Source organism: Sarcophilus harrisii, chromosome 3 (assembly GCF_902635505.1).
Source record: "Sarcophilus harrisii chromosome 3, mSarHar1.11, whole genome shotgun sequence".
In the NCBI taxonomy this organism is placed as follows: domain Eukaryota; kingdom Metazoa; phylum Chordata; class Mammalia; order Dasyuromorphia; family Dasyuridae; genus Sarcophilus; species Sarcophilus harrisii.
In genome coordinates, this window is record NC_045428.1 from 459,109,701 (window position 1) to 459,136,192 (window position 26,492).

Consider the following 26,492-nt stretch of genomic DNA (forward strand, 5'->3'; position numbering starts at 1 on the left):
TATTCTGTTTCTCTCCTCAAGCAACAGTCTCATCTTTTTTACTTTTTTTCATCACAAAATTTCTAGCATGAAACCCACTGGTTGTCTTTATTCCTAAACCACTCCTCCCTCATTCCTCAACTATTGGCTTTATCATTCGATTGAAACATCCCTCCAAAGTGAGCTGTATCAACCTGAATTCAAGAGAAAATAGCTAACATAGCAACATAGAAGTCTTTAATCAGGGAAAGTGAATTTCAGGTGGAGGTGCCACATCACAAGTACTGGGTTATGCAAGGAGGGGAATAGGAGCATATATAGGTATTAAGACAGAAGCAGCTTGACTAAGCTGCAGGAGGGAGAGGCTAGACAGAGGGACTGACCCAGATCCACTAGAGAGAGATTGGGGAATCTCACTGTTTCCAATTTAAGTTATTTTGCATAACAAGTAAAAATCCATGGAAAAAGCCAAGGGGTTGGGAGATTAACAAAATAATCAGAGGCTGGGAGAGACAAAGTCTGATCCTTCCTAGGCAATTTGTTGACCTGGGAAAGGGAGCCTAGTGGTGATTCTGTCAGCTAGTTTGACACCTACAACCTCTTAATTGTCAAACCAATGGCATTTTCTCAGTCTTCATTTTCTTTGCCTTCTCTGCAGCATTGTCATTGTTACTTCTTTCTTGGTCTTTGTGAAGACACTACTGTCTCAGTTCTCCACTTATCTCCCTAACTGCTTCCTTTTTGTCTCCTCTTTTTTCTTTTTCCTGCAGTACTGGAAAGAACACTGGATTTAGAGTTAAAAGAGGAGTGCAAATTTTGGCTTTGCTACAAAGCTAAGTGACTTTAAACATGTTTATTCAATCCCTTAAAATTTCAGTTTCCTACTTTGTAAAAGGACAGATGGAAAAGATGATCTTTGAAGCCCTTTTCAGTTTTAAATCTTTAGACATTATCAGTGTTTTCTTGTCTCTTCTTTGGGAACCTTTTCTACTCCAGTTTCAAATATCACCTCTTTGCAGATACATCTCTAACTTTCATCTTCCTTTCACCTGAAATCCAGACTAGCATTTCCAGAAGTTTACTGGATCTTTCCATCTGAAAGTAACTCATACCATCTAAAACTGAATTTATTTCTCCCCTAAATCTATTCATTTTCTAGACCTCTCTTTCTCTAGCCAGTCATTCTAACTATAAAACCAACTTTTATCCTTCCTTGATCCCTTTCCTCCCATATATCCGGTAGTCAAGTTTTATAATCTCTGCTACCAATCCCCTTCTTACAATTTTTGTTGTTATTCAAATTCAGGCACTTTATTGTGGACTGAACTTCTTCAATATCCACCTAGTTAGCCCTCCTTTGTTAAGTATCTTTCCTCTTCTAATTGTGGTACACATCTGCTGGCAGATTCAGATCCATCACAGAATCCATCGCCAATTACATAATAGTCTGGTTATCTTTAATGGAGACCCATATGTAAAATTTGGAACCATGGCTAATAAAATTTGCCACTCTGGGATGGTCTCACAACACACATTAATTTGTGTATTGGTATAAAAGGTGTATATCTTGTCAGGTCTTGTCCCAGATAATTGTACTGCTCACTTAATGGCCTTTAATAAAATTCTAGCCACAAGCACTGGGTAAAGAGTAAGGCTTTGTTCTGGTTGTGCTGGGAGGTTCACCCACTCTATCACACTATCTCCTTGATGAAGGACTGCTGTGGGTGCCTCTTGCGTAGCAAAAACTGATATTTCCAAGGGTTTTTGAGTGACTCTTTCAACAACATTGGATAAAGGCAGTTCAACTTCTCTCAAAGCCTCTTGAGCTTCTTTTGCAAGCTGGCGTGGTGAGTTTAAAGCACTGTCTCCCCTTAAAATGTCATATAATGGTTGTAATTGATAGGTAGTCAAGCCTAACACTGGTCGCATCCATTGGATATCTCCTATCAATTTCTGAAAATCATTCAATGTGTTTAGCTTCTCTGTTTTTAAGGAAAGTTTTTGTACTGTAAGCACCTTAGGGTAAACTTCATATCCTAAATATCGAAAAGGAGCATGTCTTTGAATTTTTTCTGGAGCTATGTGCAATTTTTAGTTCCTTAGTGTTTCTATGGTCTTTTGTAGACATGCTTCTAACATTTGTTCCTCAGGTGCACATCCCAGTGTATCATCCATGTAATGTAATAACATAACTTTTGGAAATGCTTTTCTTACTAGAGTAAGAGAAGCAGCAACATACATTTGACACATAGTAGGGCTCTTTTTCATCCCCTGTGGCAAAACTGTCCATTCATATCTTTTATAAGGCTCAGCTAAGTTAACGCTGGGCACTGAAAAGGCAAATCTTTTCATATCCTCCTTATCCAGAGGGATAAAATAGAAACAATCCTTAATGTCTATAACCCAAAGATGCCATTCTCTAGACAACTGAGTAGGAGATGGAAGCCCAGGCTGAAGAGTTCCCATAGTTTCCATTTACCTTTCTTAAATCAGTCAACATCCTCCATTTTCCAGATTTCTTTCTTATAACAAATACTGGGGAATTCCAAGGACTTAGAGAAGGTTGTAAGTGTCCTTGGTCAAGTTGCTCCTGTATTTTATCTAATAAGGTCTGAATTTTATTGCTACCTAAGGGGCACTGTTCTCTCCACACTGGTGTATCAGTTTTCTACTTGGAGAGGAACAGGTGAAAGTGTTGCCAGGCCTTCAACAGCAGCCCTGCCTGAAAAACCAAGGTACTCATTTTTAATCCTAATTATTGTAAAATGTGTCTTCCCCACAGATTGATGGGGATTTTTTCAACTATAAAAGGAGTAAAAACTTCTGTTTCACCTTCAAATATCCATCTCAAAGGGGTAGCACTAACTTCAGCTGCTATTGATCCTCCTATGCCAGACATGTAGGTGTCTGCTTTAATCTATGGCCAGTGACTGGGCCAATTGGCACCTCTAATGACTGTACGATCTGCACCTGTGTCTACCAATCCTTCTAATGGTATGCCATTTATATAGATAGTGAGCATAGGTCGGTCAGCTGTCACAGCTGCTGTCCAGTATATTCCTGGATTTTGTTGCTTGGAGTCAGAATCTGGGTGACTATCACCAGATTGCTTATTAGAAGTCTATATCAGTAAACCTGATGCTACTACTTCTCCTGGTTGATAAGTCACACATTGTCTACCTGTATTAGTGATTGGGATATTATCTACACATTCCCCAGTTTCCCACATCAGTGTGTGGATGGACACTGTTTTGTACGTACTCTCAGGAGGTGAAATGGTCAAGCCTACTGTGCCTGGAGGCAAGGGATCCATAGGCTGGAAAGAAATAGATTTCACCTCTTCAGGGGGTGTCTCAGGGGGGCCCCTCAGGTTCTCTATTCATTGCATTACCTAATTTCCCTCTCTTCTTTGATTCTCTATTCCATTCTTCCAAACTTCTTCATTAGTTCATCTCTCCACTTCTTGCCTCTTAGTAGAGAACTTCACCCAATATTTCACTGAAAAAACTAAGGCCTCTTCTCAACCCTACATTGTAAATCACTTCAACATTATCCCAGACCTTTTCCTCCTTTGTTCCATTCTAAGGAGATGTGATTCTTCTCCTTACCAATGCAACCTTGATTCAATCCCCTTTTGGAGTCTTCTCATTAGATTCTCATCTAATTTTCTACTTCTCTTTATCTGTTGGCTCATTTTCTATTGCTCATAAATGTAGAGAGCTCTCATCCTTAAAAAAAGCTTTCACTATTCCAAAGAGATCTTAAAGGAGGAAAAGGGACCCACATGTGTCAAAATGTGACAACCCTTGTAGTGGCTAGAAACTGGAAACTGAGTGGATGCCCATCAATTGGAGAATGGCTAAATAAATTATGGTATATGAAGGTTATGGAATATTATTGTTCTGTAAGAAACAACCAGCAGGATGATTTCAAAGAGACCTGGGGAGACATACACAAACTGATGCTAAGTGAAATGAGCAGAACCAGATCATTGAACACAGCAAGAAGATTATACAATGATCAATTCTGTTGGACGTGGCTCTCTTCAATAATGAGAGAATTCAGATCAGTTTCAATAATCTTATGATGAAGAGGGTCATCTACACCCCCAGAGAGGACTATGGGAACTGAGTGTGGATTACAACATAGCATTTTCACTCTTTCTATTGCTGTTTGCTTGCATTTTGTTTTATTTCTCAGTTTTTGTCCTTTCTTGATCTGATTTTTCTTGTGCAGCAAGATAACTATATAAATATGAATACATATATTGGATTTAACATATTTAATATGTATTGGACTACCTGCCATCTAGGGAAGGGTATGGGGGGAAGAAGGGGAAAATTTAGACTACAAGGTTTTGCAAGGGTCAATGTTGAAAAATTACCATGCATATGTTTTGTAAATAAAAAGCTTTAATTAAAAAAATAAAAAAGATTTTCAAAGCTTTTATTTAATTTTGTCATCCTCTATTTCATTGTCAAACTCCTAGAAAATAAGTTAAGCTTTTTGCTTCACTTTCTCACAACTGACTTCATTCCTTAACCCTTTACAATCTGGCTTCTCCTCATTTGACTGAAATTACTCTCCAACTTCACAATGATCTATCGTTTGCCAGATCCAGTGGGCTTTCTTAATTCTTATTCTTTACCTTTCTGTGGAATTTTTAAAAATTAATTTTTTGATAATGATGAATGTTGGAGGGGATGTGGGAAAACTGGGACACTAACACATTGTTGTTGGAGTTGTGAACTGATCCAACCATTCTGGGGAACAATATGGAATTATGGCCAAAGGGCTATCATAATGTGCATACCCTTTGATGCAGCAGTGTCTCTACTGGGCTTATATCCCAAAGAGATCTTAAAAGAGTGAAAGGGACCCACATGTGCCAAAATGTGGCAGCCCTTTTTGTAGCGGCAAGAAAGTGGAAGATGAGTGGATGCCCATCAGCTGGAAAATGGCTGAATACGTTATGGCATAAGTTATATGAATGTTATGGAATATTAATATTCTCTAAGAAATGATGAGCAGGCTGACTTCAGAGAGACCTGGAGCAACTTACATAAACTGTTGCTAAGTGAAGTGAGTAGAACCAGGGAACATTATATACAATAATAGCAATTTTATATGATGATCAATTATGATGGATGTGGCTCTTTACTTTTTTTTTTTATTTTATTTTTCCTTTTTAATTCATTCATTCATTTATTTTAACACATTGCTTTATGAATTATATTGGGACAGAAAAACCAGAACAAAACAGAAAACCCATGAGAGAGATAAAAAAACAGGAAAAAGAAGTGAATGAACATAGCATGTGTTGATTTACATTCAGTCTCCTTAGTTCTTTTTCTGGATGTAGATGGCATTTTATGTCCAAAGTCTATTGAGATTGCTTTAGATCACTGAACTACTGAGAAGAACCAAGTCTTTCATAGTTGATCATCGCACATTCCTGCTGTTATTGTGTACAATGTATTCCTGGTTCTGCTTGTTTTGCTCAGCATCAGTTCGTGTAAATATTTCCAGGCCTTTCTAAAGTCAGCTTCTTCATCATATTTTAGAGAAAAATAATATTCCATTACCTTCATATATTACAACTTGTTCAGCCATTTCCCAATTGATAGGCATCTACTCATTTCCAATTCTTTTCTACACAAAAGAGCTGCTACAAACATTTTTGCACATGTGCATCCTTTTCTCTCCTTTATGATTTCCTTTGGATAACAGATCCAGCAATGGCACTTCTGGCTCAAAGGGTATGCCCTTTGGGCATAGTTCCAGATTGCTCTCCAGAATGGTTGGATCATTTCACAACTCCACCAACAATGCATTAGTGTCCCAGTTTTCCCAAGATGTGGCTCTTTTCAATAGAGAGGTGATTCAAGCTAGTTCCAATAATCTTGAGATGAAAAGAGATATCTGCAGTCAGAAAGAACTATGGGGACTGAGTGTGGATTGCAACATGGTGTATTCACTTTTTAAAATTGTTTGTTTGCATTTTGTTTTCTCATTTTTTCCCTTTTAATTTGATTTTTCTTGTGCAGCATTATTGTGTAAATATATATATATATAAGAATTGCACATGTTTAAAAAAAGTAATAAAAAACTAACAAAAAATTAATTTTTTTTCAGTTAATGAAAACTACCTTCTGTTTCTTCTCCCTCTCCCACACTACTGAGAAAGGAAAAAAAAAAAAACACCTTTAATATACTCTCTCTCAATTGGGAAATGGCTGAATAAGTTATGGTATGTGAAAGTAATGGAATATTATTGTTCTATAAGAAATGATTAACAGACTAATTATAGAAAAGCCTGGAAGGATTTACATGAACTGATGCTGAGTAAAACAAGCAGAACCAGGAAAACACTGTACACAATAATAGCAAGATTGTGTATTGATCAACTATTATAGACTTGATTCTTCTCAGCAATTCAATGAACCAAGACAATTCCAATAAACTTTTGATGGAAAATGCCATTCACATTCAGAGAAAGAACTGTGGAAATTGAATGCATACTGAAACATATTATTTTCACTTTTTTTCTCCTTATTTTTCTCTTTTGTTCTGATTTTTCTCTTCCAAGATGACTCATATGGAAAAATGTTACAAATAGATGTACATGTGTAACCTGAAAAAAATTTCAAAATATACAGTCAAGCAAAAACAAATTTTTGTATTGGCCACATCCTAAAAATGTATGCCTCGATCAGCACCCATCTCATGTTTCATCATAACTACTGTAGGCTTGTGGTTGGTTATTATGTTGATCAGATTTCTTAAGTCTTTCAATATAATTTGTCTTTATATTGTTGTTACAGTATAACTTGTTCTCCTTGTTCTGTTTACGTAACCCTGCATTTCTGCAACATTTGGCATTGAAAACTATCACCTTTACCTACACGCTTTTTCTTCCAAGGATTGTTTTGTGTGACATTGTTTCCTCCTGGTTCTCCTTCCTAGGAGGGTCTTTTCTGTCTCTTTATGGAAGGGTCACCTCTTCCGTTGAGAGTAGAGAAAAAGAAGAGGGATGGTGTTGAGGTGATTTGCAATGCAGAACTGAACAAGAGATTATCACTCCTGTTATAGTCCCAAGTTTATTTTTGTTGTTGATATGTCACTCTTCTACTGGGCTCTCTTTTATGTAACTTTACCGGATCAAGTTCAACTACCACCTCTAGGCAGACAACCATCAAATCTATATCTGTATTAATATTGTGCCCCATCTCCACCCCTACCCCATTTACCCAGCTCCCACAAACTCATTTACTTTCTCCTTAAACATTCCCTTTTTCTATTGTAACTTCCCAATTTCTTTGAAGACACCCACTATGCTCAACAATTTGAATTGGAAATTTTAAGAATCATCCTGATTCTTCCCTTCCCCTTTTATTCAGTCAATTAATTAATCGTGTCGACTTTAATTCCACAATAAATCTTAAATCTGATTTTTTAAAAATAACTTTTTATTTTCAAAATACATGCAAAGATACACCCCTTGCAAAACTTTGTGTTCCAAATTTTTCTCCCTTACTTTCCCCACCTCCTTTCCAGACAGCAAATAATGCAATATGGGTTAAACATATGCAATTCTTCTAAACATATTTCTATATTTATCATAAAGCAAAAGAAAAATCAGATCAAAAAGGGAAAAAAAGGGGCAGCTAGGTGGGACAGTGGATAGAACACTAGCACTGAAGTCAGGAGGACCCGAGTTCAAATCTGGTCACAGACACTTAATTCCTAGCTGTGTGACCCTAGACAAATCACTTAACCCTAATTCCCTCAGGAAAAAAAAAAAAAAAAAAAGCAAGCAAACAACAAAAAAGGTTAATACTATGTTATGATCCACAGTCCCCACACACAGCCCTCTCTCTGGAGGCAGATGGTTCTCTCCATCACAAGTCTATTAGAATTGGCCTGAATCGTTTCATTGTTAGAGAGAGCCACATCATTAAAATTGATCATCATATAATCTTGTTGCTGTGTACAATGATCTCCTGGTTCTGTTCATTTCACTTGGAATCAGTTCATATAAATCTCTCCAGGCCTCTATGAAATCATCCTGTTGGTCATTTCTTACAGAACAATAATATTCCATAACATTCATATACCATAACTTATTCAGCCATTCTCCAATTGATGGGCATCCATTCAGTTTCCAGTTTCTTGCCACTACAAACAGGGCTGCCACAAACATTTTTGCACATATGGGTCCTTTTCCCTCCTTTATGATCTCTTTGGGATATAGGCCCAGTAGTGACCCTATTGGATCAAAGGGTATGCACAATTTGATAGCCATTCGGGCATAACTGTTCTCAGAATAGTTGGATCAGTTCACCACTCTACTAACAATATATTAGTGCCCCTTAAATCTGATTCTTTGAATCTGATCATGATTCATGCACACAATCTAATTCAGGCCCTAATCACCTCTGGCCTAGACTATTATAAAGTCTCCCACTCTTCTAGCACCTCCTTAATATACTCTCCACATAACTGGTAAATTAAGATTTCTAAAGTAGAGGGAGGACAACATTATTATCTTGCTGCAGAAGCTCTAGCATAAAACACGTAAGAATACTGATGGGTTGCTAAAGCCTTTTGGAATTGTTCCAGTCTACCTTACTCAGCATGCAATCATTATTTTTCTTCACACACTATAAAGAGCCCATTCAAAATGTCGTGTTTACTGTTTCTCACACATGACATATGGTCTTTTTAATTGCTGTGCCTTTGCCTGCTTACCCCCCATGCCTGAAGTGCTCTCCTCCCTCACTTTTCCTATAGAATCCCTAACTTCCTTCAAAGTTCAGTTGATATCCCTGTAACCAATTCTGGAAGTCATTCCCCACAATCCCAGAAGTCCCTTGGTTTTAGATTTTTAATATATGTGTCGTCTATCCCAAACAAATCTCTGGATGATAGACTTTTTTTCTTTCAATTTGCATTCCCAGAACCTAGTATGGGCTCAATGCTTGGTATATAATTTGTCATTCAGTCCTTTTAGTCTATGACCCCATTTGGGATTTTCTTGGCAAAGATATAATAGTGGTTTGCCGTTTTCTTCTCCAGCTCATTTTATAGATGAGGAAACTGAGATAGCGTGAAGTGACTTGCTCAAACTGGGGCCAGATTTGAACTCCTGGACACCTTCCTGATTTCAGATCCCATACTCTATCCACTGCACCATTTTGCTGCCTTCCAGTAAGTAATAAGAACTTAATTAAATACTTGAATGAGTTAATGGTTTTCTGAAATCCTAACCTTTAAGTTTTGTTTGTAAAGAGTTTTCTTTACTATACTATAGTAGGTATTACAAGTATTATGTTCATTTTATAGACGAAGCAGCTGAGGCTCAGAAACCAGCCTTGGGTACACACTAATGTTGTGACTCTGGGCAAGATACTTTTAATTAGTCTGCCTCAGTTTCCTCAATTGTGAACTGGAGATTATAACATCCACCTGACAGGGTTGTTGTGATGATCAAATGAGATGTGTATAAAGTGCTCAGTAGTACAGTGCACAAGATAGGTACTATATAAATGCTTTATCCTTTCTTATTCCCTCCTAATATCACATAATTCATGTCATAGCCAGGTCCTTGCTGGCTCCAAGTTCAGTGCTTTTTCCACTATCCACTGCCTTTCAGATGAGAAAACAAACTTCCAAAGATTAAATGACTTGTCTAAGGGGACACAATTATTGAAAGTAGAGCTTTGAATACAGGTCTTCTGATTTTAGATTCAGTTCCTTTTTTGTATACCACAATGCCACCCTCTCAGATTCTCAGAGCAGCTACTTCTGAGAGGAAGAATGAATGAAGTGAATCAGTGGAGCCTTCCATAAATCAAATCACCCCCTAATTTAAGGATTTTAAAAAAGAAATGCACAGAGTACCATACTCTTGTTTACCATATAACAATTTTTACTAGACAAAAACTTGGGTTTTACAATTAGGGTTTTTTCCGAAAAATAATTCACGTGTAAATATTGAGCTATGGTCAATGGGTGGGAAATTTAACTCATTCTTTCTCTCCAATTGCTCCCTGCTTGCTTTCCTCACACTGTTTTCTAAGGACTATGGGTTCCTAGCTAGCAGCCATAGTAAGATGACTGGATCAGGAGGATCTATGGACTATGACACAAGAATAATCTCAAAATAGTTGGATCAGTTCACCACTCTACTAACAATGTTTTCCATGTCCTAAAAAGTCGGGTACAGCTGACAGTTATCAAAGGACCTAATCTTGGCTTTAAAGAAGAGGATACAGTGTGTTGGTGGGGAAGGAGTTAACTGAGTTAATTGACTGATGAATAGATAAAGTAATGTCAACAGGTTCGAGTAGAGACTATCCCAAAATGCCCAGACCTTGACTGCTGTGTTGTTGAGAACCTCTTTGGACAGGTGCCAAGTAAATACCTGGCATTGGACCTTTCAGCACCCTTAATGTACTGTGACCATTTGATTTCCTGTTGGGAGTGAGCTCCAACTATGATCCGGAAGAAGTCCCGAGAACCAGCCTCAGTTGCCCGTTTCCTCCCAGTGCTTGGGTTGCACAGCTCAGAGGCAGCAAGGCAGAAGGCCTGAGTATTATGAGACTTGCATGCTGGCCCTAACTTTCTCAGAATATTTCTATCAGTAGCTTCTTCTCCTTGGACAGAGGTAGACAGACCTAAAGGAAGATAACAAACAGGGGACATATAACACTTAGGTCAGATCTGCCCTTATTCTTACCTGGGAAAAGAAGCCTCTGGCATGGCCGTGATGGCACAAGATAGGAAGAAGGCTGTGGACACAGAAAAGGACTGCAGATATGGATCAGGAGTGGGGTCTCATTAGCAAAGTAATACTTACAAGCTTAGATGATATTGTTCTCCAGGACCTTTTTACCCCGATAGAATCGGTTGAAGGAGAATGGGTTCAGATCAATAGTGTTGAAATTTCCATTCAGCAGTACTTCTGCCACAGCTCGTCCCACACCAGGGGCATGTTGTAGCCCATGGCCACTGAAGCCTGTGGCAAAGTACATGTTGGAGACCAGTGGATGGGGGCCTACTATGCCATTCTGGTCAAATGTGTTATAATCATAGAAGCCAGCCCAGGCGCTCCGGACCTGCATGGAGTTAAAGAAAATATTTTAATATTCTGACCCCCTGTACTTAATATACTATATAATATATGTAGTATATAATGTACTATAATGGGCAGACATTACCCACTTCTCAGCCCCAGTTCTCTCATGGAATAAACGACCAGGGGTACTCTTAAGATCATCTTACTGGTGACAGAAGAAGGTTTAGAAAACTCCTATAGGTACCAAAGCTATTTCCCTTTCTCCCCTAATAAAGAATTCTCAATATCAATTACCTTCAGGGAATTGAAAGCTGGAATCCTTTGGGCCAGATAGGGCCACACCTTTTTCTGAAAGAAGTCATGATCTACTTCTAGATCTTTAGTATCTGGTTCTTCTTCCTAAGGTGAAAGCAGGGTGTAGACTTTGAGGTATTGAGGAAAGGAAACTGGTCGTCTTCTGCCCCTCAGATCACACTTTAGCTTAGCAGGTAAAACTGATTCCCTTTTTAAAGTCATTTTTTGGAGATAGCCAGCTCTCTTTTTCTCAATTTTAAACTTCAAGGAGACTACAGTACACAATTGTGCTGGGCACACCAGAGAAAAATCTCTAAATAATTGGCTGATAGCCACAAAAATTTATTATCTAATCTCTTCCTCTTGCCCCATCGAAGATTTCATTTGAAACATCCCCAGCTTACCTCCATGGGGCTACAGCCACCTAAGTAGTAGCCACCTAATCCTTCTCGTCTGAAATAGCTTCCAGTGATGTCTGTAAGTAATGGGGCCTCCAAGCCAGGCCCCTCTGGGCAATGCCAAACATACACATATCTGCCATATTGCAGAGAGAACAGAGTCAGGGGAGCATGGGACCCCCTTCTCCAATTTACAATCTTTGGCTCTCTTCCTCCCACAACTACCCAGAACCCTATCACCTTTTTCTTGGCTCCACAGGAAGTCTGGTGCCTTGCAAAGTACCTGGGGACCCAATACCAATACCAGCCAGCTCTGCTACTTCCCCAGACCAGGCCCCAGCAGCATTGATCACTATAGCACACTCCACAGGTTGGCACTCCAAGCTGTTGTCCACCTTCACCTATAAGTATCAGGGGGATGAGGGATGATCTTAATAGGGGAGGAGGCAGTTTTTGCCTAGCACCAGGAACCATGAAAGTTTCATTCCTTTCTGAATCCTTGACTTTTGCATCATGGCCAATGGACAAAAGGCTAATTTCCAAAGATGCAAGCAAAGAAATGAGATGGTTGTGAGAAAGGAAGGTTAAAATAAGGATAGTAACTATTCATAGCTATCAGTACTTACTTACATGGACCTCATAAATCCTTTTAAGGTCTACTTGTTCTCCACTGGAAGTCATCATAGACCTTACTGAAGAGACTAAATCTGGAGAAGAGAGAGAAAATGACCTTTTGTGTCCCAGGGAAGGATGCTGAAGAAGAATCTAGGCCAGCCCCATAAGAAGGGACAGTCCAGAAGTAGGGTGAAATCCAGGGCTTGTCACAGCTACTGGGGAAATCTGAGATCATGCAATTAGGAAGAATGGGACTAAATACAATTTGAAGAGAACTGACCCTCAAATAGAACTCAGGCTGTAGAAGAGCCTGATCATTGGCTAGAGGGAGAGGGAGATTACCTAGGATTATTGCCTACCTTGCTTGGCCTAGAGATAAATATGAAAACCTCCATTCAGGTTTTGGTTGGTGAAAAGTACAAGGGCAAGTTATGAAACTCACTTACGACCTTCCCATGGCTATGATATACCCCCATCGACAGAGCCTTTCGGCGCAGTCCCTGAAGCAGGCACCATGGATCAAACCAGCCCTCGTTCTCCAGACCTAGGTAGGGAAGACAGTTAGAAGGGAATGCCTTAACCTATCCAAGTGGATAAAAGTAAAAGGCAGATGAAATGCAGATTGATTATATATGGATAGAGACTGACACCTGAGAGCTCTCACTCAAATCTTATTCTTTAGAAAAGGATAGCCCCTTCCTTTTTCCTTTGGAAAGTCTCACCATAAGATGCCAAGGCTATGCCTTCTGTGTTGATCCAGGGAAATTTGTCTTTGAGTTGTTTGGGGGACAGCAGACAAACTTTGGCTCCTTCTTGCCTGAAAAAAATGGAAGGAGGAAAACAAGAAAAAAAGTAAATATTCATATGGAGGATCCATCTGTTTTCTTTGCATGAGATAGGACTGGCTCTACTTTTGTGACACTTTTAGTTGGAAGCAGTCTCTACCTGTGGGATTGGGGAAGTCTCAGAGTGGCTAAATTAAATGACTTAGAAGAGGTTGGGTATAGGGCATGGAGAGATCTCTGGAAGGAACTGATCACAGTCCCAGCAAGGTACCCACCTCTGTATTTTTACATTGTGCTCCATCACTGCAGCCTTTTCTTCTGAAGCCAGTAAAAGATAACCTGAAGGATTAAACTGGATATCTAGGAGAGGCTCATCAGGAACAGCAAGATATTCCTGTGGGATATAAATAATATGGGTGGGATGACAGACATTATGCCCCATAGCAGATAGCTAACTGCAATGACAGGGAGGTTGTTAGAAGGATTGGACAGGGGTCCCCTGGTTTCCCATCAGTGACCTTGGCAAGTTCTAAACCTAGAAGCCTCCCAGTCACTATTACTGGGAAGAAAGAATCAGGTCTCCTGACTCCAAATATAAATCTGGCTTTCATTAGATGGCTAGGCCCCTTCTCCTTCTTGGCTAATGGTCTAATTACTTTCCCACCTTTTCCCCAAGCCCTCATGTACATTGATGTTACGGAGAAATTCAATGGAGAAGAGAGAGAGCTGGATGTTCTGAGGGAGCGAGAACTGTTGCCGAATGCCTCCTATGGAAAGCCCAGTGGAGGCCATTGAGTACTGCAAGACACAAGACAAGGTAGAGTTTAATCAACCAGTGGAATAACAGTGGGATAAACATCACAAGTAGAATGCTGTACTTAAGAGTTATCAGTTTGAGTAGGAGGAGAGTCATGCCCTCAAAATGGATAAATGTGAAAGCAAATCAATAAAGGAATCTTATATCAATGCACAAATCAATTCAAATCAGCAGGTGTACAGAAAAAGGAAGGTCAGTTTGAGTAAAGAGGGTTCAGAGTAGTGAGGAGTTCAAGACAAAAGTTTGAAATCTAATACTTTCCTGGTGGAATTGCAAACTGGTAGTCTTTTTTGGAAAGCAAAGATAGAACAAAGTAAAGGTTTTAAAATAATCATACCCCTTTACTAAATTTTGTTTTGGGGAATTTACCTTTACTGTTTTCAAAAAAGAAAAAAAAGAAGCTATTTGTTTAGATTTTAAAAGCTACATTATTTTAAATTAAAGAAAACTGGAAGCAACTTCAATATTCAAAAGGTAAATGATCAAATCTGTAATGTATATGCCATATGTAATGCCATGATGAAATATACTGACAAAGATGAGAAATCTTGAAAAACCTTTAAGAAATAATGAAAAAATATAACTAGAAGAATATATACTATTATCTAATAAGAGGAAAACTGAAGTGGGATGAATTTTCATAAAATACTTGAGAAGCTTAAAGGGAATATGGGAAAGGTTGGTACATTATAGGTACTATATTTCATTTTAAAAATGCAAATGGTTATAAAGAAAAATATATTAATAATATTGGTGTTTAATATTAAGTTAAAATGTGATTTAAACAAAGATATTTAATGCATTGAGTTACTGAAGAGACTTAGCAAGGAGAAAGACATGTCCAAATTGGCATGAATATAAGATGAAAAGATCTGGCTAAGGGAAGGGAGGAGATCCTGGAATATTCCAGAAAACAAGAGGTTGCCTTAACCACAACTTGACTTGAGGGATCTGGAAGCCAAAGATGAGAAAACTCATTTTTGGAAACGGGATGGCGGACAGCCATCTTCGTAAAACATTTGAATTACTGTTAGCTGCCTCTCTTGGGTAGGAGGCCTAGGATAACTAGTTCCAAGGCAACTGGGTAGAAACAACAATTTCATGCATTTTGATCCAGTTAGGTGTGAGGAACATTTTTCCCTCTTTCTAAAACTCCCTCCCAGATGGTGTAAAACTTGGCCTCCCTGTACCCTTTTTGCCCATCCAGTCCTCACCGTAGGATCCTGTTCCACCACTAGGACCCTTAAAGCATTTTTTCGTGCCTCCAGCCGCTTCAGCCAATAGGCCACAGACCAACCGATCACACCGCCCCCTACAATCACCACATCTGCATGTTCTGGGGGGAGGTGGCTCGTGTCAGTAAATGGTTCCCAGGACCCTCCAGGCCAGAACACTTGAAGTTTCTTCTTAAATTCTGCCCATTTCCCATCTCTGTCTGTAGAGAGAGACTATGGTCACAGAGAGATACTGAACATATTCGCCTTGCTTATTCTGGAAGTGAGAACTGACTTAGATGAGATTGGCGTTCCCACCACAATTCCACTTGTTAAGTCTCTTACTCCTTTATTATGATTAGTCCCCTTCCAGTGCCTCTACCCATTCCCTTAAAAATCCTCAACCGTGATACCGGGCGCATCACCTTGAAACATTGCTATTTTAGGGAATTTGGCAGGTTATTTAATCAAAACTGGGTCTCAGTTTCCTCATAAACAAGAGGGGGGAAATGTAAAAGGGGAGTTGGAACAGATGACAAAGTCCCTTTTTTTTAAATTTTTTTAAATTAAAAAAAAAAAAAATTTATTTATTTTTTCAAAGTCCCTTTTTTGATGACATTCTATGATTCTAAACCTGTTATCCTTTCAGGACATCCTTGAGCAATCAAAGAATCCAAGGTCTAAAGAATAAAGTCCAAACTCTTCAACTTGGTATTAACTTTATGTCCTCAGTCTAACTGTCCAACTCAGCGGACTTCAGGTTCGGAATTCAGAGTGGATTTGAATCTTGCTCTGCTATTTGCTCTCTTCTTATAAGGGAGGGTTTTAAATTTAGAGTCCAAAGTCCCAGAGATTTCAAAGCAGTCTGTGAACTTTAACAGAAAAAAAAATCTTTAGTTTTACTAAAAACTAACTGAAATCCAGCATTTCTTACGGCCGTACAAAAAATCATTACGCTGAGAGGGGGGTCTCTAGTTTCAGGCACACGTGGGAAGTTAAGAACCCCTAGCTGTGCGGAAACCCCCGCCCCTGCTCCAGGCCTGCTTCTTCAAGTGTCCAAGGAGAGCTCTCGCTCTCAATCCAAGCCCCTAGCCTTGTTCCTCCCTTCCCTCCTCCTCTAGGCCCCGACAGTCAGTCTCTCTCGGCACCCGAGAGTCAAGGAGGCCCGTTTCCATCCCGGTCTCAGGCGCTCCCTGGCTGTGTCCTTTCGCCGCTACCTGCCTCAGTTTCTCCGACTGTAAAACGGGGACAATAGCGCCCCTGTCTGCCGGGACCGTGAGGGCGAGCTGCGCAGCGTTCTAGGCTCAGAGAAGCCGGAGGAGGAGTTCCAGAACTCATCACCTCCCTCCGCTTCTTGGGTTTCCCCTCAGATGTTCCCGCGCTCAGGCGGGTAACTGAGGCAGGAGGGCGCGGGCTAAGCGCGCGTGCGCAGGAGCAGGTTTCCTCCACCCCCCCCCTGCAGGTTCGGTCCCGGGGAAGGGTCACCCTTTCCCCGCTCCGGGGACGAGAGGCTCTGCCTGGAGGGGAGGGGGGCCGGCCAAGGCTCCCAGGGTTCCTAGCTCGGCAGCTGCGGACCCCGATTCCGCCTGCTTTACCGTTAAAGGGGCCTCCGCTGCGCGTGCGCAGACCGCGGGTCAGCAATCCACGGGAGAAGCCCACTTGCAGCGCCCGGCGGATCATCGCTCCCCAGTGCGCAAGACCCGGCTCCCTTCACCGACACCTTGGCGTCATCGCTCCGTGCCGCCCGCGGTCAGTTCTCATTGGCTTTCTCCGGGACCTTGCTCCCTCTATGTAATTGGCCAGAATCACCGCTCAACTTCCAACCAACTCTGGCTCCTCCCTCAACGCTCATTGGTCAGCCTCAGTATGCGTCAGCCTTACGGGACGGGAGGGGGGAGGGGCGAAGAAGAAGCCCCAGCGATCTGAAACGGAAGTGCGGCTGTCAGGTTTCCGGGGCCTCTGGTGTGACGTGTCCCGCGCCTGGCGCAGCAGGAAGCGGCGGCGGCGATCGCGGCCCGAGTTCCCCCGGCTGCGGCCCGCTCCCCTCCCCTCCCCGTCCCGCCGCCGCCATGCTCGACTTCTTCACCATCTTTTCCAAAGGCGGGCTTGTGCTCTGGTGCTTCCAGGGCGTGAGCGACTCGTGCACCGGGCCCGTCAACGCGCTGATCCGCTCCGTGCTGTTGCAGGTGCCGTCCCCCAGCCGCGCCCCCGGCCCCTTCTCCCTTCCCCGGACCGCGGCCTCCGGGGGCACTCCCCGGAGCCGCCTCGGGCAGCGCCAACCGTCACCCGCTCTCCGGCCTCTCCCGGCTCCCGCAGCCCGGCCTCGGGGGTCCCAGGCGGCCCCGCTGGCGTTTGCGTGGGGGTGGGGGTGTCCGCGCTAGTGTTCCTCCTCCCTTGTCCGTGTGTACGTGTCCCCACCCGACCCTCCCCAGGCCTGCTCTTGCCTCCCTTCCATCCTCGCCGCCACCGCCGAGACGGAGCCTCTCCCAGCTCTGGAGCTGGTTGCGGGTTTTCTTCCCGCGGGCCCCTCCCTCCAGCCCGACGGCCTTTCGGCAGGGTTTGTACGTCCGTGGCTAACCTCATCCATGGCTCCTTTCTCTCCAGGAGCGGGGAGGCAACAACTCCTTTAACCATGAAGCGCTCACACTCAAATACAAGCTGGACAACCAGTTTGAGCTGGTGTTTGTGGTAAGTGATGGGGGCAAAAACGATGCTCTGTAATGACTCTGTCGGGTGCAGGACCCAGGGGAGAGGGAATTGATTGGGAGGGGGGATAAGAGAGGGATAGGGAAGGAAGCTCTTCTGGAACCAGTGTCTAGGCGGGTCAAGCTGCCCCGTATCTGGGGGAAGCTCCGGGGGCCATTCATGATTCACTTGCTTTCCTCCTTGTTGAGTTGAACTGTAAATACATCTTTGTGTTGTGTCCCTCTCTTCCCTGAGATAGGTTGGTTTTCAGAAGATCTTAACACTAACATACGTGGACAAATTGATAGATGATGTGCACCGGCTGTTCCGAGACAAGTATCGCACAGAAATCCAACAACACAATGCCCTGAGTCTACTAAATGGCACCTTTGACTTCCACAATGACTTCATGCGTCTCCTTCGGTAAGGGGACTCCAGCTACTTACCACCATCTGGCACGACTGAATAGAACACCACAGGGGCAGGATTATGGGCAGTGTATGGTATGACTAGAAGAGTAAATTTTTACTGCAGCAATCCTTGAAGACACACTATGTAGAAAGATTTCAGTCTGTGTGACAAAATCACAAATCTCTGAATCCTGGAAATTCTGAATTACTTAGTCTTGGCTATGGATTTCCTTTATTTTCTTTTGTGTGGATAGGAGAAAAATAACCATTTTCCTTTCTCAACCTGCAGGGAAGCAGAGGAGAGCAGTAAGATCCGTGCTCCCACTGCCATGAAGAAATTTGAAGATTCTGAAAAGGCCAAGAAAACTGTGAAGTCTATGATTGAGTTCCGTGGGGAGAAGCCCAAGGAGAAAGCTAAAAGCAACAAGAAAAATAAAGGGGCTAAGAAAGAGGGTGAGGTTGAGAGTGATTGGAAGTATTGAGCTTTTGAGAAAGAATCAATTTAGGGACTGGTATAATTCAAATGCTTGTTCAAGTTCTTCTTGGACACTCCCTTAGCAGTTACCCTGATAGCTCTCATAATTACCTCTCATTCCTGCTCTAGAGCCCCAGTGACTCAAGCCATTCCCAGTCCTTATACTTTTCTAAGTGTCTTGTTCCTGGGGGAATAAGTCTTTTCCCCAAAATTAAACTTGGCTGGGGCTTTAAGTTTTATATAATAATTAACTGTACTTAAGTTTTGAAGATAAAGTGCTTTACATAGTCATTGAATTTCATAACATTCAATCTTTATAAAGGAGGGAACTGAGGCTCATAGAGGTTGAGTTGCTTATGGTCATACAGCTAGTTTCAGAGGTAGGATGTGACGTCAAGTCTTTCTGACTCCCAAGGTCAGCAATCTCTCTCTCCAGGTCCTGAAGCCACCTCACCTGCCAGCAAAGGGGCCCCTATAGGAAAGCCTGATCTCCCAGTTAGCCCAGGGGATGGGGTGGAACTGTCCAAAGAAGAACTGATGCGAAAGAAGCGGGAGGAATTTATGCAGAAACATGGGAGAGGTGCTGATAAGTCTAGGTGAGTAACTCTCATCCTTTCCTCCTTACTTTCAAACCCCCCCCAGTGGTCATGGTTTAGCTGTACTTTGTTGGGAGAAAAGACTTAGGACTATTCTCTGAATGGGTGGACAGACTTAATCCTTTTTTCACTTATTTATTTTTCCTGCCAAAACCAACCCCTTGTTAGCAAGTCCTCAAAGTCGGATGCACCAAAGGAGAAAGGCAAAAAGGCACCTCGGGTATGGGGACTGAGTGGCCGTGCCAATGAAGTCTTGGACTATAGCCCCCCTACCACCAATGGAACCCCTGAAACCACATTGCAAGAAGACATCAACCTGGTAAGAGGAAGATGGTGGTTGTAGGAAATGGAAGAGGAGGGAGTAGGAAGGACAGGATTTCATTGCCAGCAGATTAAAGTAGGATGGGACTATGTTTTACAATTTTAGGGTAGCTAGGTCACATAGTGGATAGAATACCAGACCTGGTGTCAGAAAGACTGATCTTCTCCAGTTCAAATATGGCTTCAAACATTGTGGGACCCTGATCATGTCACTGTTTATCTCAGTTTCAACATCTTTAAAATGTGTTGGAGAACGAAATGGCATTCCAATATCTTTGTCAATAACTCCAAATAGGGTCAGAAAGAATTGGACACCACTCAAATGACTGAATGATGACAAAGGCTTCAAGGTTCTCTTTTAGGTGATTGGAAACCTTTAAAATAAAGGAATGTATGGAAACTATTCTATGCCTTTCAAATTTTTTCTTGAGGACATTTTTTTGCTACTGTGATTATCTGTTGATATTTACCATAATAGAAATTATTATTAAAATAATTTTGACCTTGTGGACCCCCTGAAAAGGCTTAGGGATCCCAGACTACATTTTGAAAACTGTTGATCTAGAACCCTAGAACTGGGGTCATTATAATCCTGGTTCTTGGTTTAAGGAATTTTGGGACAACATATCTCAATCTTGCTGTCACTAATTATGCCTTTTTCTTTTTATCTTTCCTTTACAATCTACAGATCCGAGGAACTCAGGCAGGGGGACAGTTACAAGACCTAGACTGTAGCAGCTCAGATGATGAGGGAATCACTCAGAACTCAGCCAAACCCAGGTAGAGGGTGTTTTATGGTAGGAGCCAAATGTGTCATGGAGAAGGTTAGAGGGAAGATGAATGAAAATAGTGTCAGATGTTGGGAGCTCCTTGGGTTTTGGATTAGTGGGTACTTAATAGTTTCTTCTCTCTCCAGTGCTACAAAGGGAGCCCTGGGCGGCATGTTTGGGATGCTGAAAGGCTTGGTTGGCTCTAAGAGCTTAAGTCGTGAAGACATGGAATCTGTGCTGGACAAGATGCGTGACCACCTAATTGGTGAGACCCAAGGAGCTAGGGAAGGGGGCTGTGTTTGTGAGAGTGGAGATTTCTGGGGAGCAGGGCCCATTAACTTCTGCCATAGTATTCTATAAGCCAAAGGGAGGGAGACCTTCCTGACAAGTTCACTGTTGGGGGTCAGAACAAGTACTGCTGATATTGTTTTTATGTATACCTGCCCCTGCTTTCTGTGCCCTCAGCTAAGAATGTGGCTGCAGACATCGCTCTCCAGCTTTGTGAGTCTGTCGCCAACAAGTTGGAGGGGAAGGTGATGGGCACATTTAGCAGTAAGTATCGTCCTATTTTAATTATTGCCTGTCAGTCTTCTGTTTAATTTTCTCATTCTTTAGCATTTGTCATAGAAGATCTGTTGCGATGGAATTGGAAGATACTTAGCTTGGGGTCAATAGAAAATGGGAACGCTAACAGCAATATAGGATTGGGTTTGCCCAAGTACTGACAAGGGCTGGTGACATGAGTCACCTTACTTGAGTGCCATGTCTTCGGTCCTACCTTTTTTCCCTCTCCTGCTTCCAGCCGTGACTTCGACAGTAAAGCAAGCACTACAGGAGTCATTGGTACAGATCTTGCAGCCACAGAGGCGTGTGGACATGCTCCGAGATATCATGGATGCTCAGCGCCGTCAACGTCCTTATGTTGTTACTTTCTGTGGGGTCAATGGAGTGGGCAAGTCCACAAATCTTGCCAAGGTAAGGGATGTTCCACAGCTGCTGTTTGACCTTGGCTTTCCTGTCCTATTTTAAGCTTCCGTTATCTGTATTTCCTATACCTGTCTTATATGCCCCCCAACCTAGGCCCACAAGATCTTATTTCCTCCTTCAGATCTCCTTCTGGTTATTGGAGAATAACTTCAGTGTCCTCATTGCTGCCTGTGACACATTTCGGGCAGGGGCGGTGGAACAGCTGCGCACCCACACACGGCGTCTTAGTGCTCTGCACCCTCCAGAGAACCATGGTGGCCGAACCATGGTGCATCTGTTTGAGAAGGGATATGGCAAGGATGCTGCTGGCATTGCCATGGAGGCCATTTCTTTTGGTACAGTTGTTAGGAGCAGGAGGGCAGGATGGAACTGAGGCTTGTCTCTGGCTCTTTTCCTAGTTTCACACCAGGTTTCATTTTTCCAAGGCGGGGGGGAGTGTCTTTTCTTTCTAAGTGGGCTGGCAAAGCCCAAGGGATACAACCATAATAAAAGTCACAGCGAGGCCTTGTATACAGCTCCTGAGTTTATGCATATTCTTGTTTCCCATCTGACTAACCAGAGACAAAATTCCTTTGCCTGTTTTCTCTTATATTTGTAATTAGATTTACGCTTGAGAAAGAAAATGGACAAGCTTTTAAAAAAATTCCTGATACAATTGACAAAAGGCCAAAGTTGAATAGTGAGGATATCCAAACCTTGCAGTCACCTTTCCCTATCCCTACATCCATTTGATATGACAAGCGTTCTCTCTTTCTGCAGCTAGGAATCAGGCCTTTGATGTGGTCTTGGTGGATACAGCTGGACGAATGCAAGACAATGCACCCTTGATGACTGCTCTGGCCAAACTTATTGCTGTCAACACACCCGACCTGGTGCTGTTTGTTGGGGAGGCCTTGGTGGGAAATGAAGCTGTAGACCAGTTGGTAAGGGCCTTTTTGTTATTTCTTTCCTATAATTTTCATGGTGTGGCTCTTAATACTACCTTTTCTCTTTCGTAGGTAAAATTCAACAAAGCTCTGGCTGATCACTCTATGGCTCAAACACCCCGGCTCATTGATGGCATTGTTCTCACCAAATTTGATACCATTGATGACAAGGTAAAAAAGGCTAAAGGGTGGTGAATATAGAACAAAATAAATCTTAAGATCAGGAATCCTTTGCAATAGACAAAGAAATTGGAAATCATAAGGCCAGTAAACTTTTCTAGTCATGTCCTCCACATCTTGTTAGTGGGTTAGAAGAAATGGGCTAGAACTGACTGGAGGGTCTCCTTTTCCTGTTGCAGGTGGGTGCTGCCATTTCTATGACATACATCACAAGCAAACCCATTGTCTTTGTTGGAACTGGCCAGACCTACAGTGACCTGCGTAGCCTCAATGCCAAGGCTGTGGTGGCTGCTCTCATGAAGGCCTAACTTGGTGCAGCACTCCATACCAAATCACTGCTTTTCCTCTACCCTTTCCACCCCTGTGTCCAGAATGTTCTTTGGAGTATGAGATCAACTTGTCATGAATGTATTGCAAACACAGAATAAAGGGAGCTCCAGGGGCTTGCAATTTTCCCAGAACCTTGTCCCGGCCAGCCTCCCCACCCATTCTAGATTCTCCATCTGCAAGGAGGGCCCAATCATGTTTCAATCACTGCCCACTGACCCTCAGCGCAGCCCTGTGATTCTTCCCCACCCAACTCAGGGGTCCCTGTCCCCTTCACTCTGCCTATACTGTACTGTCTCATTACAGCTTTGACCAATGGCTGGAAGACCCTGACACCAGAGCTTTCTATTTGTCCACACTGTGAGTGTGGTCTGAGGGTCCTCTGTGCCTACAAGCAGCTTCAGATTCAAGTTTGATTTGGGACTTCTACCAAAGCAGCTCTGGGTCTTGTTTTGGCACTATAATCACTGAGATATACATGGCTTTTTTTCCCTCTTTATGTGCTTGTGGCACAGGATAGAATCCACCTCAGTCAGTGTATGACATACTCTTAATTGCTGCTAATTCTGACAACTGTAGCTCATCCGACTAGGCCAGGGTGACCTGTTACAAGTGAAGAGGCAGAGATATATCCCTGCTTCCTTCAGAGCTAAACTTCCCAAAGGAAGCGAAGCTGCATTGTGCATTAGGCTTGTTGGCCTTCTAACATACCCTCCCAGCCCTTCCCTAGAGTTTATTTGTGAGCTTTGCATGTTGCCCTTCCTGGAAGTCCTGTTGGAAAGGCAGACCTGTTCCCCTTCTTCCCATTCTTTACCCTTCCTAGCAGATCCTGTTTAAGGGAGGCTGGCAGCTTCCTTATCCCTATTCTCTCCAGAGTGCCTGGTATACAAAGTGCTACGTTGAAGAATACAAATTCTCGTTAAGATTTGTCTTGTAGCTCAGTATTGCAGATGTGCTGTTAGTGCAATAAGGTAAAGGCTGTCTGCCCAGAGAAATACATAATTTATATAAAGAAAATAAATTTCATAAATAATGCTGCTTTTTCTGTTTGCAATGGTGGTAGTGTATAAGCGTCAAATTTTGGGATTTCACATTAGCTATAAATCTTGACATTGGAATGTTAGGCTGCCAAGTAATATTGGTCTTTTGAAAAAGAAACAGTATCAACTTCTGATTTTCCACTCGATAGTGACAAGAATGGAAGCTTCTCTAGGTATATGGTGAAAGCAAGCAGCTGTGACACAATATGCCAATATGCCAAGAGATGCTTTTTATGTTGTCAAATGCTGTAGATCGAAAACAACCTCTAAACCTGTATTTGAAAAGCAATTTGATTGTCAAGTCCTCATAATCATTTTCTATCCAGGGAAGTACTGGAGATTGCTGACTGCTAAAAATTATAAACCCCTTCTACTGACAGAAACCAGGAGCACTGTAAATTCTAACTTATTGATGACTTAGGATAAGATGTTCCACTTGAGGTGTGTAAGGTGACTCTATAATTAAAGCTAGGGTCTGAGAAAGTAAATGAACAGGCTTTTATTACAGCTCAGATATGCAAAATACTGTACATTGTAAAAGATCTAGAAAACTAGAGCTTCAAGTCATGTTTAAAAAAAGCAATTAAGCTTAATTGAAAAACCAAAGTACAGAGTACAAAACTGCAGCAGGGACCATGGTAGCTCCATGGCATCTAGATCCCAAAGTCCTTCATGCAGAGATGCTACCACAACCAGGAGAGGTATCACATTGATCTGTTCAGTGGACAAGCATGTCCAACCCATGAAGGGCCCAGTGGTCACTCAAGGTATTCTTGGAAATGAAACAGGCAGCAGGATAACCAAGTCCAGCAGGAACCAAACACAAAAGGAACAAGGTAGGCTCCTTTTCAGTTTTCCCCCTGAACCTTCAATCTCTTCTGCGTTTTGTTATTTTCTGGGAGCTGTTGGATTCTTGTAAGATTGCTTGTTAAACACTGTCTGTGATGGGGCCTGAGAGCTGTGGCTTTTGCTCTAATTGTGTTGGTATTTTTTTTTAAGCCCCTCATGTACTACATCCTGTGGGGGGAGAGAGAAGAAGGTAAATAATAAATGTTGCTTCTGAAAAAAAGATAGGTATACCATTATAGCTTTAGAGACTTAGAACCTTAGCTAACTCCTGGGATTATATCAGAGGAATCATAACATTTTAACATAGACATAAAATTATCAATTTGTTTTGAGCCATTTTTGTGACCTGCATGAAGATCTTATATTTTAAATTTAATTTTAATTTAAAGATCCAGCCAGATCCTATAATGTATTAAGTCTCCCTTTTGAAGTATTTACTAAGCCCTAAAAATACTTCCTCTTCCAGGTGGAAGTACAGTGTTTAAAACCACTTTGTCTGCTAATTTCAGAATCTATGCAGAAGAGAAAATAATTTGTACCTCTTATTTCATTGTGTGCTGCAGATGAACCATTTAGCTGACCTTCTCTTGCCATCCCTGTCAAACAAAGGAATCAGGTTAACAGTTGGAGCATTCATGGTTGAAATTAACGTAGATTAACATCCAGTGACTTTGAGAATGTGGTAAGCAATTAAGGAGTCCTAGAGTAAAAGTATCAACTATATCCCTGAGTTGTTAACCCAGGGATCCTCCAGAGGTCTATGGATAAAATTATTTTAAAAATTATGCTAAGAAGGAATTTCAACACTGAGTCTACTGACACAAAGTTAGAAATCCCTCATGTGTAGTGGAATCACAAATATAAATATTATCTAGGAAAATAGGCAGATGATCCATTTGTTATAAAAGCTCTGTTGTAAAGATCTGTTATCTTTCAAAGATAAGTTCACTGAGTCTGAGTGAAGGTTCAAACTGCCCTGTTCTTAAACATAAAACTTGTTTGCAAAGTAGCACAAATGAGGACTAGCACTGCAGCTGAAAGGTTAGTGTTCTCCCACAGATTTCTGTGGCCAGATTTACAAAATTCAGGCAAGCAAATTTAACCAGAGATTGGAACGGAACCCAAGCAAGGGACTTTATGCAGTATAATGGATTATGAAGTGATTTTATAACATGGGGGTCAGCAACCTAAAAGGGGGTACTCTACTTGAGTATCCCCTTTCCCCTCCCCCCCATTTAAATGTTTCTCTTTTGAAACCTCAGAAAAGTACATATATATTACAAATTAGGAAAAATAGTATAATTAGTACTACTGATTTCTAATCATTAAATTCTGGGTAAAACTAGAGAAAAATAATTAACCTTAACCTAACACTCTTAATTAACTCTGTGTCTTAGTTACAATTGTAGTTCTCATCACCATCTGATTACCCCAACTTTACCTTTACCTAGAAAAATCCAATCATAAAGGTGAGGGGGGAAAATCCAACATGTCCCAAGACATTCAACTTTTGAATAGTTCTAATAGTAAAGAAAGTTTTTTCTTCTATCAAGGAGGCCTAAGTTTTCATTTGCAGTGTCTACTTATTGTTCCTAGTTCTGTCTCCTGGGATCAAGCAGAATTCCTCTTCCATGGTGGCAGTCAAATAAATACCTGCAAGAGCAGCTTTCATGTCCCCTCCTGGATTTTTCTTTTCTGTGCTAAATATCATCAGTTCCTTCAATCGATCCTCATATTACATAAA

General features: G+C 41.7%; 3 protein-coding genes across 4 annotated transcripts in view; 1 reads left to right on the forward strand and 2 right to left on the reverse strand.

Moving 5' to 3' along the window:
* Positions 1 to 9,889: 9,889 nt before the first annotated feature.
* FOXRED1 (FAD dependent oxidoreductase domain containing 1) lies at positions 9,890 to 16,978 on the reverse strand. Its single transcript, XM_003764391.4, has 12 exons — positions 16,778 to 16,978; positions 15,183 to 15,403; positions 13,839 to 13,949; positions 13,427 to 13,545; positions 13,089 to 13,183; positions 12,809 to 12,910; positions 12,382 to 12,458; positions 11,992 to 12,152; positions 11,758 to 11,887; positions 11,354 to 11,458; positions 10,841 to 11,099; positions 9,890 to 10,658 (listed from the first exon to the last, which is right to left on the reverse strand). The coding sequence occupies exons 1-11, from the start codon at positions 16,860 to 16,862 to the stop codon at positions 10,845 to 10,847; spliced, it is 1,461 nt and encodes a 486-aa protein (XP_003764439.1). The 5' UTR covers positions 16,863 to 16,978; the 3' UTR covers positions 9,890 to 10,658; positions 10,841 to 10,844.
* A 110-nt stretch (positions 16,979 to 17,088) lies between these two features.
* Positions 17,089 to 23,894, forward strand: SRPRA (SRP receptor subunit alpha). Its single transcript, XM_031960923.1, has 14 exons — positions 17,089 to 17,368; positions 17,787 to 17,870; positions 18,127 to 18,290; positions 18,567 to 18,730; positions 19,189 to 19,348; positions 19,517 to 19,667; positions 20,358 to 20,449; positions 20,586 to 20,704; positions 20,905 to 20,991; positions 21,242 to 21,414; positions 21,548 to 21,761; positions 22,186 to 22,349; positions 22,425 to 22,523; positions 22,712 to 23,894. Exons 1-14 carry the CDS (start codon positions 17,252 to 17,254, stop codon positions 22,838 to 22,840), a joined length of 1,917 nt encoding a protein of 638 aa, XP_031816783.1. The 5' UTR covers positions 17,089 to 17,251; the 3' UTR covers positions 22,841 to 23,894.
* A 481-nt stretch (positions 23,895 to 24,375) lies between these two features.
* FAM118B (family with sequence similarity 118 member B) overlaps positions 24,376 to 26,492 on the reverse strand; it is a 93,033-nt gene continuing 90,916 nt past the window's right edge. For both annotated transcript variants that reach the window (XM_031960927.1, XM_031960926.1), the window contains exons 7-8: positions 25,288 to 25,344; positions 24,376 to 24,916 (exon numbers count right to left, since the gene is read on the reverse strand). In XM_031960927.1, coding sequence (XP_031816787.1) covers positions 24,903 to 24,916; positions 25,288 to 25,344 — 71 coding nt within the window. In that variant the 3' untranslated portion in view covers positions 24,376 to 24,902. The remainder of the gene's footprint in view (positions 24,917 to 25,287; positions 25,345 to 26,492) is intronic.